General features: G+C 42.7%; 1 protein-coding gene across 3 annotated transcripts in view; it reads left to right on the forward strand.

Moving 5' to 3' along the window:
• The window catches only part of CEP128 (centrosomal protein 128), a 722948-nt gene that overhangs the window by 314350 nt on the left and 391695 nt on the right, over positions 1–16903 (forward strand). For all 3 annotated transcript variants that reach the window (XM_069208366.1, XM_069208365.1, XM_069208367.1), the window contains one exon: positions 12926–13102. In XM_069208366.1, coding sequence (XP_069064467.1) covers positions 12926–13102 — 177 coding nt within the window. The remainder of the gene's footprint in view (positions 1–12925; positions 13103–16903) is intronic.

Genomic DNA, 16903 nt, shown 5'->3' on the forward strand with positions numbered 1-16903 from the left:
GCCATTACATTCTGTATTCTGCCTATTGGCTTTGACATGCTATTAGATATTCTGCCTATTGGCTTTGACATGATATTATACATTGCATTTTGTATTCAGCTCAGCTGCCTATTGGCTTTGACATGATATTATACATTGCATTTTATATTCAGCTCAGCTGCCTATTGACTTTGACATGATATTATACATTGTATTTTGTATTCAGCTCAGCTGCCTATTGGCTTTGACATGACACAAGACATTGCATTTGATATTTAGGTTAGCTGCCTATTGCCTTAACATGGAGTTAGACATTGCAGTTGAGAATCCAAGCTGTATTTTTCCAAGCTGTGTTTTTGCACAAGATGAACCAAGATGTTTTGTTCTCACAGTAGACTAGACCTGATAAGAGAGGGTACACTGGGTGTTTTTCTCTCCGCTTGAGCTTGGGAAGAGGAGCAGTCTCGGAGACCTGGCCAGTCTCCAAAGGCTTGCGTAGTTTTCCCGAGTCTGAGAGGAGGGGGCACACCTTTGTAACGAATGTCACAGGCTGCAGAGATTCAGATTCGGATCTGCCTGACTTCGTGCTGGAGCTTGGCGCCAGTTGCCAGCATCCTGTGTGGGTAGATAAATCTCTTTCTCGCAGCTGACAGGGAGTCATCAGCTTGCAGACCCTGGAAAGATGAAGCTGTAAATAGTTTCCCACACGGTGAAGTATTTGTTTTGCTTTGCATTCAATATCTTATAAATATAACCTGCTGTGTATATTGCAAACTGATATATTTTGTTTGATTAACGTGTGCTTGAAAGCTAATAATTTGTCATTCATAAAAATTGTGGTTGGGGAAGAATTAACAACTATAAAAGTCTTTTTTGAACTCAGAAGTGCATTCCTGATATGTTATGTAAGTGCTAAAAACTAGATAAGAGCAAAAGCACTACAGGCATCAGAACCAGTACTCGTCGCTTCTGGACATCGACGCATTAAAGACATTGCCAGATCATGAAACGATGCCCCACCTGCCAGAGCAATGCATCCCCTCCTCTGGATCAGCGCATTGTCACTGAGCATTAACACAACAAAAGTACTGTCAGCAAGTCTGCGCGATTCCTGTACTGGGCCTGTGCTTCATTGCCGTTAGACTGCACTTTTCGATTTGTCTCGGTTCAGCGCTACCAGATAGCTTTGGTTGGAGCTATTTCCTCCTAAACACTTCATTTTTATCTCACCTTTAAAGAATTCAAACTTGACTTGTGTATGCTGAATTTGTGTTTTGGTCTTGTTTGACTTAGATAAATATTGGCTATTTTTCTAAACTGGTGTTGAGTCCTTTAGTGGTGTTTTCACTGTGTTACTGTGTGTGTGCGCACAAATACTTTACACATTGCCTCTTTAGTTTAGCCTGACTGCTCGGTGCCAAGCTACAAGAGGGTGAGCACAGGTAAATTTTTAGTGTGTATCTTTCTCACCCTGATTAGGATTGTGGGCCCTACTTGGACAGTGTGCAACCCTTTGCCAACTAGAGACCCAATTTGTAAAAATGTTACCCTCCACCAAAGAAAGGCTAGTGCAGGTGTTCATGGACAACACCACTGCCATGTGGTTCTGCAACAAACAAGGTGGGTGGGTTTGTGGAGATCAGGGCATAATCCTGGTGGTTCAACACCTGGCTGGTGCTATAAATGCCAGGGCCATCTAACTCAGCCACCGATGCCTAGCAGATCACGAGGGACGTCCCCATCTGGAGGAGGTGCAAGGTCTCTTTCAGCAGTGGAGAGAGCCTTGGTTAGATCTGTTCGCCTCTGAACAGAACACACAATGTCAGCGGTTTTGTAAACTGGAGTTTCCAAAGCAGCTGTTGCCCTGAGATGCTTTTCATCTTGAGTGGAGCTCAGCCTTTCTCTATATACCACTTCTGCCCAGAGTTCTCAAGAACATCGGAAAAAACGGGGCCAAAGTCATCCTTGTGGCTCTGGACTGAGCATCAATGGACTCTGGTATTCCTGTTTTCTGCACTTGAGCATTGATCCTCCGATCTGGCTACCCCTTCAGGAGGATCTTCTGTCACAGCAGCAGGGGAGGGTTCTCTTCCCAAACCTATGAACTCTCCGCCTTCTTGCATGGAGATTGAGGAGGGACAGTTGACAGCATTCGACATTCCTCCCAAAGTCTGTAATGTCATTCTGGCAGCCAGGCGTCCCTTTGCCAAGACTGTATACTCCTACCAATGAGAGAAATTTGTAAATGATTGTACAGAAAAGTCTATTGACCCTTTTTCTGCCTCTCTCTGATGTTCTTTTCTTTATTCTCACCCTTGCCCAGCACGGCTCTGTGTACTCTTAAGGGTTACCTTTCTGGTCTGTCTGCCTTCTTGCGTATGCCAGACCAACCCTCTTTATTTAAGTCCCCTACTGTAAATAGATTCCTAAAAAGATTTGTACATATGTTCCCTTCATTATTCTCAGTGGCATATAAGTTTGGTTCTGATTTTCTTAATGTGTGCTCCTTCCAAGCCTTTTAATAATTGTCCCCTCTAGTTGCTCACTCTCAAGACAGCATTTCTTGTAGCAATAACATCTGCCCAATGGGTAAGTGAGCTACAAGCTCTGTCATCCAAGTCTCCATTCCTGTCTGTTTTCCGCAGATAAACTGGTGCTTTGCACTAGGGCCTCTTACCTCCCGAAAATGGTGAAACCATTTTATCTTGACCACACAAAAGAGTTCTGGATGGCTGACCATTTCTGGGGTATATTGGAGCAAAGAAATGTCGGGCAGTGCAGAAACTAACCATTTCATGCTGAGACTTTCTCTGCAAAACAAATCTGCTATGCATTGGCCAAAAAACAGCCTCCTCAGGGCTTACAGGCTCATTCTACCAGGGATAAAGCTGCGACCACTGTGTTAGCACATGAACTCCGTCCTGGACATCTGCCAGGTAGCAAGTGGGCATTGCTGCACGTTTACTAAACACTAATGCCTAGACAGTTAAGTCCGCAGAGACGGGCATTTCACCCATACGGTCCCGCAGGACTAATTAGTTTAGAAAATTTGTCCACAGCCCACCTCCGGGGTCTGTATAGCTTGAGAATCTACTGAAAGGTAAGGAATCTGCAGCTAGGTGTCTCTGTCAGATGAACAAGTTAGTTACCTTCAGTAACACAGCTGCTAGGGATAATAGCTAGCTGCAGATTCCTTGCCGACCCACACATTCACCCCTTTCTGTGGACAGATTTCTAGGGCTAAGGATACTCCCTTTCTGGGCCCTAGTTTGGACACACCGGTGTCAGTGACTTAATGGCTCCATGCTCCTGCCATGGAAAGTCAGGAAAAAGTAACTGACGTCAGCGCACCGAGGTGGCACTTATATAGGTGACAGTGACGTCCCTTCTGCCACCGCACAGAGCTGATTGATGCCACCTACCAGCACACACAGGTAGGGCAAGGGTGCTGATCACGCAAAAATCTTCCAGATCCAGTATGACGCCTGGGAAAATTCAAAGGTAAGAAATCTGCAGCTAGATATTCTCTCCCAGATAATGTTTTACTGAAGGCATAGCCAGACGTAGAAATCAGTTTGTATTTTGAAAAATAAATTCTACAGTTTCAAGAGAATAAACCTTTTTTCAGTTATCCACTATTGCATAATCACATGGCCTCGAAGGAAGAAGGCACTTCTGTGGTCTCAGGATATAGCTAACTAAAAATGTGCTAGGTAAAAATATATTTTTTCCAAGATTATATGCTAGGTATTTTTTGCTTTTCAAAAAGCACAACTCTCAAGTTCCATCGCTTTATAATGTTCTCTGCATTGCTCTGCAAGCTTCCCTTCCACTGTATAATTATCTGGGGCTGTGGAGCTTCCCTTGTTCACAGAGATTTCTGCTTCAGGGGTTCTAAGGAAAATGTTAGTTTTATGTTGTAAAGGAAGTGAGTGTTAATTTAAACAAAGCGACTCTCCTAAAATGTTTTACAGTTACAGGTGCAACCTCCCAAACAAAGCAATAATGTTGCAGCCCCAGTGGGGTTTGAGGTTTCAGTTCCCTATAATTTTATATATTTATGGAAGAGTGCTTGGCGCGGGATGTGTTACATTCCTTTAGAGTGGCCTTCATATCTTGGGAGATTCTGACCATAATCCTTTCAAACGTAGACCACTGTTACGATGTTAAAATCATTTGAAATGCTTTAAAATCCCTATCTTAAAATCTAGAAACAGGCTAAAAATATATTTTGCAAATTGGGGGGAGCTATGCATTATCCGATTTTAGCCCTGGACTACTCAAAATGTACCTAAAGGTTTGACTGACCCTTCGATACTAAGCTTCATTTGTAGACGACGAAAGGATCTCTGTGCCATGACCAATGTAATAATGCCTTTGTTTTTCTTTATCGCGGCAGGTATTGTGCCGATGCCTTTGACACAGTGACCGCAAGAAGGCGCTCCAAGCTCGCGCAATGCAGTGATTAATGTCGGATCTTTTCTGTTATAGATTGTTTTTATCTGGCCCACGAGCCGCTGCGACTGCCAGAGAATGTTTGTTATTTTCATCCTACAGCAAGCTCCTTCCTTTGGAGGCCCGTCTCCGTGCCCGGGGCTTTTTCTCGATGAAGAGACAATAAGCCGCTGAAACGCGGTTGAAACATGGGTCCCGCTGCTCGTCTCAGACGTTCGAGACGAGCACGTGAAGTAAAGCAGCTGTGATAGAAAAGAAAACTATTTAAACGAGCAGCTCGATGAAGCTTGAGTGAGAAGCATTTGGGCTCGCGGGTCAGACAGTTCTCATCGGCGTTCTTTGTTTTAATCTGCCCTCCCCCTCCCTCCCCCCTAGTCGGTCGCGATTGAAGTGACAGACTTTCATATATATATAAAAAAAAAGCAATTAGGGGAGCACCTACGAACTTAATTCCATGAACCCTAACTATCCAAAATACTAAATTCAGTAGTCCCTGCATACCAATGAGAATATGCAAGCTTAGAGTAAAAACAAAATATAGTCTGAAACAATAATCACTACATATACATACTGGTATGTGGCAGATAGCTATATATATCTATTTATTATTAAACAAAAATATTTCCATTGCAAAATTCAATTCCTAATAATCACAGTTCAAATACATTAAAAAGGAATTAAGTATTAATACATAGTCCAGCCCATTTTTTCAATAGTTCAAAAAAAAAAAAAAAAAGTCGATCTGCAGGTATTCTCGCAAATGTTGCCAGGATTCTTGCATTGCAAATGCTTGTTTTTTGTGGGCTAGTGTTGCGGTACGAGTGGTTTCCTAGTGTAGTGCTGGACTTCCTACTGTTTTTTTTTTCAGTAGTAACTTAAACTCGTACATTTGGCCCCATTCTATTTTTCATGGGGTAGAGTTGTTTAAATCTACACTTTTGAGTAACTTTACATTTGGATTTTGTGATTTGCCAAAAGTAGTAAAGTTACACATATATTTTCTTTCCTCAAAATTGTGTGTTTTTTTGTGAATATCCGCATTAGTCTATATCAGAAGCAGAATGCAGGTTATTGTGCATTAAGGATGTAAACCGTAGAGGCATCATTCAGGGAAATAATATTTCCCCCAAAATAATTCCTTGCTGGGATTAAAAATCCTCAATCCCAGCAAGTAAAGCAAAGCTCAAGAATTGTATATCAAAATTTGTGATAGGTAAAAGGCGTAAGACCATTCAGTGGCTTTCATTGCAGAAGGTGGGGGAAGGAGAAGCAATGGCATGGGTCACAGGCTAAGGATGAGCCAGCCTCTCTTTATTCTCCATTCAGCACAGTGGGAGCCACCTGAGAAGGCCTCCGCTGAAAGGAGCACCATACCAGCAGCAGGTCTAGTCATCACCAGGTTCTGCAACAGAGAGAGCAGAGACCTGCCTGAAGGCTTCTAATTTTCCTTACTCTTCCTAGGATGAGTGAAAGGACCTTCCCCTCTATCTCTAGGATGGTAAGAAATCTTCATTTTATCAATGTTATGCACATGACAGAAAGCCTACTCATGCCATAGTCTTCAGCAATGATGCCATCGCCTGCCAAGCCAGCAGAAGTAGTACCTCTGAATACTTTGTGGAGAAAGCGACTACTTCAGGTGGACAGTACCAGTCCTGGAATCAAGAAATCACCATACTGGAATTTAAAAATTGAAGAAGGAACAGATTAGAAGACCTACCTTCTTAATCTACAGTTTTCAATACCTGGTAGAACATCCCACCAACACCAGAATGACTCTAACCATCTTACAGTTCAGAATAAAATTGACGAGCCACCCCTCCAAAGAATGCTTCCTGCCTGCAAACTAGGAGTCTGCGTAATCTGCCTCTTGTCAAACGATCAGATTCATTTTGGGGCCCATGCACCCTGTTCAGCCCTTGCTTTCCATCTAATAACAGTACAAAAGTACACCATGTCACTGGGCCTTGTACCAATCCTCTTTCCTTTTTTTGTGACAGGGTTTGAATAAGGCCCCCTTGAGTTTTACCCCTAGGTCAAACTAGAATTGAGCTAGGGACTACATTTATGCTGCAGTCTTTAAGTTGCCTCCATGACTGGCTGCCAACTTCCTCATCCCCCAGGGGGAAACAAAACTCTTACCCTCTGCAGCGTTACCTGTGCCAGAGAGGCATCTATGAATAAAGCATATCCCTTATCCTCCCTCGCCTGCCCACGACCGAGTTAGGCAACCACAGTTGGTCTTTGGAAAGCCCGTAGGGTCAGGATGTAAATGATTCTCTCAGGGCAAAGCCTCATCCAAACATAATGTGAACATATAGATAAATTATGTTACAAGATGTGGTCTACCAGGCCTTCAAGAGCCGTAGGGCTTGGTTGGGCTTTAAGGTGGAAAGATGGCCAACCCGGAAGACAGGGTTTATTTAGAGTGGCGGTGCCCATGGCCCCTTGTCTTGCCCTGTAGCCATGGGCTGGTTTCACCACCTCTGGGGCTGTCATTGGTTGTGTTGGGTCTTGGTGTGCCCTAGTGACGCCATGTCCTGGTTGGGGGTCACCTATGTTGGTGCGGGATTATGGATCAGGCAGAAGCTTTAGTGTTGGATTTGTGATGAAGGCAGTTAGGAGCTGGCAGTTGCTGTCTGCCAAACCATCCGGGTTTCTGCGAGGCCTAGCGTAAAGCTTAGACAGCTGAATGCAGGCCCCCTCCAGCTGCGGGGCGAGAGTAGGTATTCTGTCACTGCTGCATCAGAGCAGGCCTGCAGATGTACATGACCTGGTGCTCTGTTGGAGAGCATCAGAAGGAGGAAGCCCCATGACTGCGGTGACCCGAGCGTACTTGGTGTCACCTTGCTCAGGCAAGGCCCAGTAAAGAACCATTCTGTGTACATGTGTTTAATTATGCCTTTTTAGGTTTCACCTGCACTGCTCTTGCACTGTGCTTGTGAAATATATTGCATTTAATATAAATCATAAAAGAGACTCACATTCCGCCCCCTTGCTTTCCTGGCTTTTCAATGGTTCCTGTGCTTGACACTTACATTTACTTCGTTTCTATTGGCTGTAGCACTGTTTCTGGCATTTACCAATGGGTGTTCCTCTGTGTTTACTCTTATCACTGTCCCGAGGCCCTAGTACTTTGATAATTAGATTTGGATTGCTAACTTCCTTTCTTAATTGATGTGCTACTTTACACATAGCGCAACACTTAGTGCAAAACCCATATAAGGTCTAGGAGTACATTACAGGCACGGAGAGATTGTTTTATACGCACAGAAACACTGGATGCTGTGCTTTGCACGGAGACTGGACTCTAATCGCAACTGCATACACATCAGTCTCCCCGGGTTAATGCACACTCATCAGTCCCACCGGGGCCGAAGCAGGCCTAGTCTAGTTTTACTTCAGTGTTTATCGGCAGACCTATAATCTCACACACCATGATTTCATAATTTTATCTTGCTCTCATACATAAGAGACACAGTTCTGTCCGTGGTGCGCATGCGCTAAGGTATGTAAACATGACGTCTAGGGTCTTAGATTGCAGGGGCAGATAAAGACAAGGGCTCTGTATGTCGCCTTTCGCCTCCTGCATTGAAGTAGTTCATTATTCCTTAGATAGTTTCTGGTATGTTGAGTTTCTGGTATGTGGGCCCCATTGTATGAAATTGGTTACAGTTCCAGCTCGCTAGTTCGTATGAACTGCGCCCATTGGGAGTGTCTGTGTCGTGGGAAATGCAGAATCGGTCTGCAGCTGCATTTCCAAGCGGAATACTACTGGTGAAATAAAATTAGGAAATGACACTTTTAGGCACTAACACCTCATTATGTAATGTAGTTAACACAGAATGAACGCATTAATATTTTTAACTGCTGCACAATGCATATATGTCAGCCTGTCATATTTATTGGTGCCCGCTTCTTTTGTCTAAAATATTTTAATCTTAATCTATAATTTTGCCCTAATGGAAAAACCCGCCTTCACTCCTTTGCCACCGCAGAGCTTCACCTTCCATATGTTGGAATGTTTTTATTTACGTTAAATTGCTACTTTTCTCTGAATGTTTGCTCCAATTCCTCATAGGATAACTTTGTTTAAAAGCCACCTTAAAGGCCCCAGAGTTCACGGGGAGTCGAGCCGAAGCCGCTATTTGCATTTTAAAACACAGAAACGGGAAACCTGGGTTGCACTGGTCAGAAAGGATGGCACGGGATGTTTTGGTACTTTGTTAATCTGCATAGCAGGCAGTCAGGCGCTGATGAGACAGATTAACGGCACCATAGGTGAGATCTCTCCTAGTAGTGCGACCAGGACTCCTCTGCCTCCCCTGGACGTCCCTCCGCCGGGGCCCACTTTTACGTGGAACCATCTTCCACATTAAAACAAAACAACACCAGACACCCCGGGCGACTGTAAACAAAGGGAGCGCTTGGTCTCTCGACTCTAGTTAAAGAGATGTCCCAACAGAACCGTCGCCAGCAGTGTTTAAAAACAGAAGCGACTCTGTGAGCCAGGAGGTGGTCTTGGAACAATCCAGACTGGCGTACGACGTGAAAGAAAGTAGAAACTAAAGGTTTCAGGGAGCATGACTGTGTGGGAGCGCAGCCACAGCCTGATTCCTCACTGAATCCACTCTCCCCATGGTCAACTATTTGGTTTTCAGCAGAAACCATTTCTTTGGAAACGCTGGTGAGCGTGATAATGTGTGCTTACAGAGCATTTATTTGGAGGTAGAATTCTCTGTTGCCAGTTTCTAATATTTGTTTGCCTGGCACTTCTCTTGGTCTGCCAAAATGTAGGATGTTTTTTGTGTTTTGGAAGTTTAAGCCCACTCAATGAAATAAGATTAGTTTAGATTTCTCCTTAATCATCTTTTTTAGTGAGTACACGATAGTTATTGTGGTATGCCTTTTGTCAGGGTGTAATTTTGTGGACATTTTTTAAAATCCAAATAAAATTTGTTCATACTAACGGAAACTAAATATATCTGCTTGACACTGATTTAAAGAAGCAAGTAGCCATTATTGTTGTGGATGTGAGTGAATTACCTGCCAGACATTTTCCCTTGGTCTCTCGACTCTAGGAGTTTTGTGTGGAAATCTACCATACCACCTGCCATAGGAATTGGTGACACTGCATATCTAGAGACATGACCTTGTACCACTAAAAATGCTCACCACGTTAAGTGTTACAAGAAAAGTAAAACATATATTAATCACAAAGGCGCAACTTAATGCATTTACCAATGCTTGTTCCTTATTGTTGTTTCTTGATTTTGGTTTACTAGCTTTATTTTTATTTCTGTAAGACATCGAATTTTGTAACAGTTAGAGACAGAATTCACATTCTGTCTCAGCTGTAAGTTGCTGCTGTGAGCCTCACAGATGAAGCCCAGCTTTCCCTTTAGTCTGTACGGAATGTAAATGCAGTACTCCTTAAAGAACAGTGTAGTGTACTGCACGTGCCTGTCCTAAAACTGAAATGACGTTCTGCGTGCAGAGTATGGCCTTTTAATAGCTGGCCTGGAAAGATAGATGATGCCGTAGGAGAAGTAAGGAGTTTTTTTTAAAGTGATTGGATTAGTTTAATCCAGAGACAGATTTGAAACAACAGAGAAGATGCTGACAGGTTAATGTACAGGTTGTAAATGCAGACATAATGGCAGGAAGTACAAAAGGTTAGGGCACATAGCTATTACGGTAAATGATGTAGAATGAGGTATGACTAGAGAGCAGTGTGATTTGAAAAGCTCACTAAAGGGCAAGAGATAGAAAGAGCCTTTAGGCAGAATTAAGTCATTTGGGACTTGCCCTTCCTAGAAATATCAAACCGTGCATAACAGTGTTCTGTGAAGAGGGCCTGTTTTCTCCTGGAATCGCCTCCGGGGAGCAATAGACAACATTGTATGTGTGGAGACAATGTGAAAGGGGTGGCCTAGTGTGTGGAGATGCCGCTCTTCACACCATCCCGTGTATGCTGTGGCCACCTGCCAAATGAATGTCACGTCTTCTCCTTGGGAAATCCAGTCATAGCTGTCAGTGGATTCTACTGTGTATTGTCTGGTCCACAAGGAACTTGATCTCCTGTCTAATTGGTCTTCCATCAAATTCATCATTTTAGAAGACCCTCAAGGGAATAAAGTGGAGAAGATTTTTCAGCAGTACTCCCAAAAGATAACCAGATGCCCCCAAGCTTGACCGAATGCAGAGTTGCTAACATCTACCTCACTTGATATAAAGACTTCAGGAATGTACTATTTGGTGCTAAAGATGTTAATTCTGTTTTCCTGTGTGCAACAGATACCAGCATCCATAACTCCTGGAGCTGCATTGCTGTTTCTCAGTATTTTCTAGTCTAGTTTAGTCCTAGAAGTAGGTTTCCTCTTAAGCCACCTGGGTTCAAACTGTGCCGGGCCAGAAAGACTACGCCTGTTTCAGTAATGAGCTCACATGTTAAATGCATTTGCTGTCTGAACCTGGATCAAGACACAGGGGTCTCCAATCTCTGTGACTCAAAGCAATCAGTGGTGTAAAATGGAGAGCCAAAACTATTCTTGCCTTCGGGCTGGCAGCTTCCTGACCCCTATCCCACACTGGAGGAGAGAGAGAGGGAGTGGTATCTCAACACCACACATCCTCCCCAAAATAATCAATAATCACAATAGGTGTGGTGGAGGGGAAAAAAGATCAGATTACCTTCTCTATTTATGCACTAGGTGCCAAAGTTTGGTGAGGTTGAGGAACGTTTGGTTCCCAAAGGGAGAGGCCCCTTAAGGGAAGAGGAGGTGGTCTCATAAACTTATTGTGTCATGCTTCATGCATTGATGCATATTGTTATGTAATTAGCAATAGGAACTTATGGGCGTTAATTGGTTTAAAATAATTTTAGAATAGGTAAAGTGACGCTCTATTTCACATCATGAGCTATGAGGTCAGTATTTTCTTTGTTTTCAAAACCGCCTGAATATAAGTGGACAATTTAAATTTATTTTTTGACATTTATCACATATCAATAATATAAAATTATGAATGGCAGTGGGTTTGTAATAAGGTGAGAATTATTTGAAAAAATGTTTTTGTAGAATAATGTGGGCAGAACTTTCTTTATGTTCATTAAACTGCCTAATATAGTTTCTATTGGTTGTGGGGCTTTTGTAAAGATTTGGGCTAAGAGGAAGACCGTAACGATTGAAACGCGTCAGCCGATACAATATTCCCAGTAATGGATACATAATAAACTGTTGAGTGAAAGCAATTTGAAGTGTCGGCTTTTCTTGCTAGGAAACTTGCTGGAGGTCTGTATTATATTAGCGGGTCCGGAGCCCGGTGCCGAGCACCAGCCTCATCAGACAAAGGTCAGGAAGAAATGCAGGAAGCCCTTTTTTAAAATTATTATTTATATATATATATATATATATATATATATATATAGTGGCGATTGCCGCTGAGCAGTTATAGTTAGGTCATACTTTCCATAGGAAGAGGGTTTTTTTTTGTTTTTTTTGTTTTTTGTTTTGCTGTTAACTTTGTGTCATATACTTTCCTGTGACAAGGATTATTTGTTGTTTCAGTCTTATAGTTTGCCTCTTTAAAACCGATCCCAGGGTTGTAGTTGTGGTCTATTGTGCAGAGATAAAAAGGGCTCTTACCTGCTATTGTCTATTTCCAACACATACAGTGAAGCTCTTTACACATTCCTTGTTTGTCGAAATGACCATTCAAATTGTCAATTGAGAAGTGAGAATCCTTGTAATACTGCCACTTGGTGAAGAAGTATGTGCCTTTAAAAGGACCTGCAGCACACCTCAGGATAATAATGCTTGTAGTTCAGTGGACGACCCAGAGATTCCACCATAATTGGAACAGTCCAGCTCAATCGCTAGTTTTCAAAAGCACCAAACAGTTTGAGGACGAGCACCTACTTCTGAAGATGAAAAGGCCATCTATAAAAAAGTAGCTTAAAAGCACTTAGCTTGAAAAGGCGTACCTCTTCTCATAGCTGTCTGTTGCCCTTGCAGCAGCCTTCCGACCAGATTACTGAAAAAGTGTGTTGAATTATCACATTTCGGAAACTGGAAAATATTTGTCAAAAAGATACAGATTGTACATCCGAAGAATGACAGCATGAAAGAAATGGAATACTGTCGTTGTTGGTTTAGGTTTGTTGCTTCAGAAAGAAGTGACCATCCTGCCAACCTCAGTGCCACCCTGTATCACCGGCGTTTAATGTGTTTTTGGCATAGAGTTTTGATCTATGAAGACAGAGCTGATCCTATTTTTACACCGAATATTACCGTGTGGTTCTTAGATACTGACCTTGCACATGAGTTATACTTACTCATGTTCTTGCATTAGTTGAACTATAAACTTCATCAATGAAATCTTGCATTCTAGTGATTTTGTATTTTTGTTCACTTAATACAAGCTTAAAAATGACAGTTTTATATTGTATGAATTTAACTAGAGTGAAACTTTGTGTGGCTTTATTTCCCAGGACAAGCAAATAAGTAAAGGGGACGACCACTTGCGAATACTGGAGGAGGCTGGGCTGGAGCTGCGGGACCAGCTAAGCCGCCTGGAAACCGAGCAAGAGACTATTCTCAACATGATAGGAAGTGAAATTGATTCTTCTTGCAAAACCCTGTCTAGGGATTCTGCTGAGAAATTCAAGGTATTTATTGTGTCCCTCTGAACTATTCTGCATGATTACAATGTCAGGTTGTTCCTGCTGCAATTGGTTTATGTATCCCTGTTAGTGGTATGGGACGGACATTGTGTCTTTGTGTTCTGATGATATACATATTAATATTAATTCAGTTGGGGCAATGACAGTTTGTTGGGGAAGGCTTCCACCTTCATAAAGAGTACAGTACCTTGGAGACTGTGCTTTATTTGTGGTCAAATATGACACTTAAGTCGTATAATTTTGAGTCTGCTTCTTCTCATAGACATTTGTATTGATGTCTCACCTGGGTCCTACCAAAGAGGTATTCTCAACACTATCGATGACAAAAAAGATTTAATGCTGGTAATAAATGCCATCTGGCATGTTTTGGTTTGGTGGTTACAGGACAGTTATCTGGTAACGCGACAGGATATACTTTGTCAGATGCTTCTGTTCATGTGGTGAAATTTGCAAGTGCATAAGTTGTATTTCAAGGACTAGTGAATATCGAATGGCTAGACAACTGTTGTTGCTATGGAGGTTCTATTACGAACACAGAAGTAATAACATAGCGATAACTCATTCACCTGATGGCACATCACGATGGCTTATGAAGCAGTTTATAAAATTCTTACTGAAGGCATCAGTATTGCATCTAAGAAAGAGCTGATGTTAGTGTTTTTCTTCTGAGAGGTATACCTTAGAATGTAATTTGCAAGGAGGCCGTATCATCTTCACTGTATACATCTCAAAATCATTACTGTCTTACCCTGGTGCAAAAGTCTGGATGTTCTTTTGAAGATTTGTAGTAGCAGTTATCTCTTGCAATGTTTCCTTCTCTGCAGACTTGACTTCTCTTCATCCAAACATTGTTTATGTTTCTGCGATAATACTGAATGCAAGTAATGATATTAATGTCGCAGTCGAAAAACAAAACGGTTAGAGGAGTGTGAGAAATAGTTACTGGCTGAGGGAAATTAACCTGTGTTCAAATCTCTGGTAGCTAGTCACAGAACACTCAGGCATAACTTAGAGGAGATGTGTAAAGTATTTATGCAGCACATCAAAAAGTAATAAAGTGGGGAAAAACATGCGAGAAAAATCACACACCGATTTAGAAAAATGGACCAAAAGTAAATTAATAAATCAAGACAAAAACAACAAAAAATCCAGCCAGTAGATGAAGAGATATACACTTTTGAATATGTGGGTGAAAATAGTGCCAAAAATCCCAAACCACCTCTCCAGCGGTCTGGTCATTCAAGACCGGACGAAAGTCAATGTTCAGGCCTACTATGATGAAAGCCCAGGTCAAAAACAGGGACCTGGTTAGTCCAGCTCAAAATGTGTCTTCTCAGTCCAGTACAAAGAGTCCTGTTTGTGGTGGGGGACCAGGGAGCTGTCACGAACAGTTGTTGTGTGAAAAGCAGGACACGTGTCACTTTAATGCGAAGGTCCTGTTGTCGTCATGGGTGGTTGGAGTGGACCTTTGATATGGCACACCCGCAAGTGGTTGATGTTGTAACATGAATGGTCGGTTGATGGAAATTTGTTTAGGTGGGCTGTGCGAGCTACAAAGTTTTGGTGCCAGCTGGCCTGTTTGCAGGTCTGAAGAGCCCAAAAACGTATGTTAAGCTCCACTGAGGCCCACACCAAGGGTCCAGGACCCAAGGGACACCACATAGGGATCAGGGAGTTGCTCCAGCAGTGTCCTGGTGCTGCTCAGGTGGCTTGAAGCCTGTTATGTCCCTATGTCTCTGAACAGGAGGCCAGCAGACTAGCCCTTGCAGTCACTCTGGGGGTCCTGTGTTTAGGTGTAGGTCTGATCCCAGTGAATCAGGCAGGAGGGCAGCAGTCCAACAAGGCAGCAGTCATTTCTGCAGTCATTTCAGCAGCACAGCAGTCCTCCTTCCTGGCAGAGCCACCACTGGTCCAAAAGTGAACTAAAGAGTTGGAGTCCAATATTTATACCAGTTGTCTCAATTGAAGTGGTAGAAGCTTATTGATTGTTCCCTTTGAAGTGAAGAGGTTTCCTGCCTCCCCTGCACTGGCTCCAGACCAACTACATGTGGGTGTGCAGCCGTTTGTGTAGAGGCAGGATACAGCCTATTCAACTGTAAGTAGGGCAGTGTTCAGCTTCTCCCTCCCATCCTGCCAGTGATACAGGCATACCTAAGCCCTCTATTGTGTGTGGCTGTCTAGGAGTAATACACAAAGCCCAACTGTCAGCTACTCCCAGTCATGTAACCCACACACAGGCTGCAGGCACTAAATGGCTAAAGCCAACTTTCTAAAAGTGGAATTTTCCAAATTGTAATTTAAAATCCATCTTTACCATAAGAGAGGATTTTACATCACAATTCTAAAGACACCAAACATGAACTGTATACCTGTTTCCATTAGGAAGTTACAGCTGTTCAGGGCCTAACCTGGGGGTGACATATGCATTAAAAAAGGAAGATTTGGGCCTGGCAAAATATTTTTTTTTGCCATGTCATAATGGCTGTTTACAACTGCACACACAGGCTGCAATGGCAGGTAGGAGACATGTTAAAGGGCTACTTACCTGGGTACCACAATGAGTTCTGCAGGTCCACTAGTAGCATTTCATTTACAGCCTTTAGGTACATTTAGTACCACTTTACTAGGGGCTTACAAGTAATTTCAATATGACATTGGGGCATAAGCCAATTCTACCATGTTTTAAGAAAAGAGCACAATCACTTTAGCACTGGTTAGTAGTGGTAGGTGTGCAGAGTAAAGCCAACAAAAATGGGTTCGGAAAACAGGAGAGTGAAGGCAAAACGTTTGGGGATGACCGTGCAGAAATGGCCAAGTTCAACAAGGGGATACTTATGAGAAAATATTTTCTGATGGATACTTCAAATCTACATCATCATATTTAGGATATCACTAGGCTAGATCTAGATGATTTAAAAAGGCATAGCTCTCATGCACTGTGCCCCAGAAGTAATGAACCAGACCACCATGATAGTGCGGCATGGAGAAGCTCATTATTCGGCACAAATATCGAAATTTTATTTTGTGGCATGTATACGAACATTTTGCAGCACAAATATGTACATTGTGCAGCATTTTTGCAGCACTTTATTTTGCTAATTGCATGTATTTTTATCAAGTTTTAGGAAACGTGATAAAAATAAATGGCCCCTGGGCCCGCCACATGCACCTTGGGTGGTGGGCCCTAAACATTTAAAAACAAAAAAATACCTTTTGGACCCACCATGTGGCCAGTGGGCCCAACACGTGTTAAAAGTTAAAGGCCCAGGTGCTCCGTATGTGACAGGCCCTGAGGGCTTTAATTTGTATCAAGTTTTAGGCCCACCATGAATGGGGCATGCGGCAGGCCCAGGCAGCATTTATTTTTTAATATGTTTGGGGCCTGCTACCCACAGGGCATGCAGAAGGCCCAGGGGACATTTATGGTGGGTCTCGTCATGGCCTCAAAAGAATTCAAGAAAACGTGAGCCACTGGACAAATATACAAGGAGGGTCTCATGCTAAAATTTTACAGGCACTTTTGTAAAAAGCACAGGCTTTTTACAAAACTGCAAATTTTGCATTTTGTTACGCAAACCACCAAATCCTGGAGTGTCTGAACAAAGCTGCATATAATCACAACCTCTGTATGCTGATGTCCGTTCCTTTGTTCCATGCCTTCTTAAGCAGATCCAAAGCTCGCTTCCAAATTTTTGTTCATCAGTAGCTGAGGTTTTTACTTAAAACTCTAAATGTTTCCTGTGTGCAAGGCGATTAACCCTCCTAAAACTGCAGGGTTCAAGTCTT

The sequence above is a fragment of the Pleurodeles waltl genome, chromosome 9 (genome assembly GCF_031143425.1).
Source record: "Pleurodeles waltl isolate 20211129_DDA chromosome 9, aPleWal1.hap1.20221129, whole genome shotgun sequence".
Classification (NCBI taxonomy): domain Eukaryota; kingdom Metazoa; phylum Chordata; class Amphibia; order Caudata; family Salamandridae; genus Pleurodeles; species Pleurodeles waltl.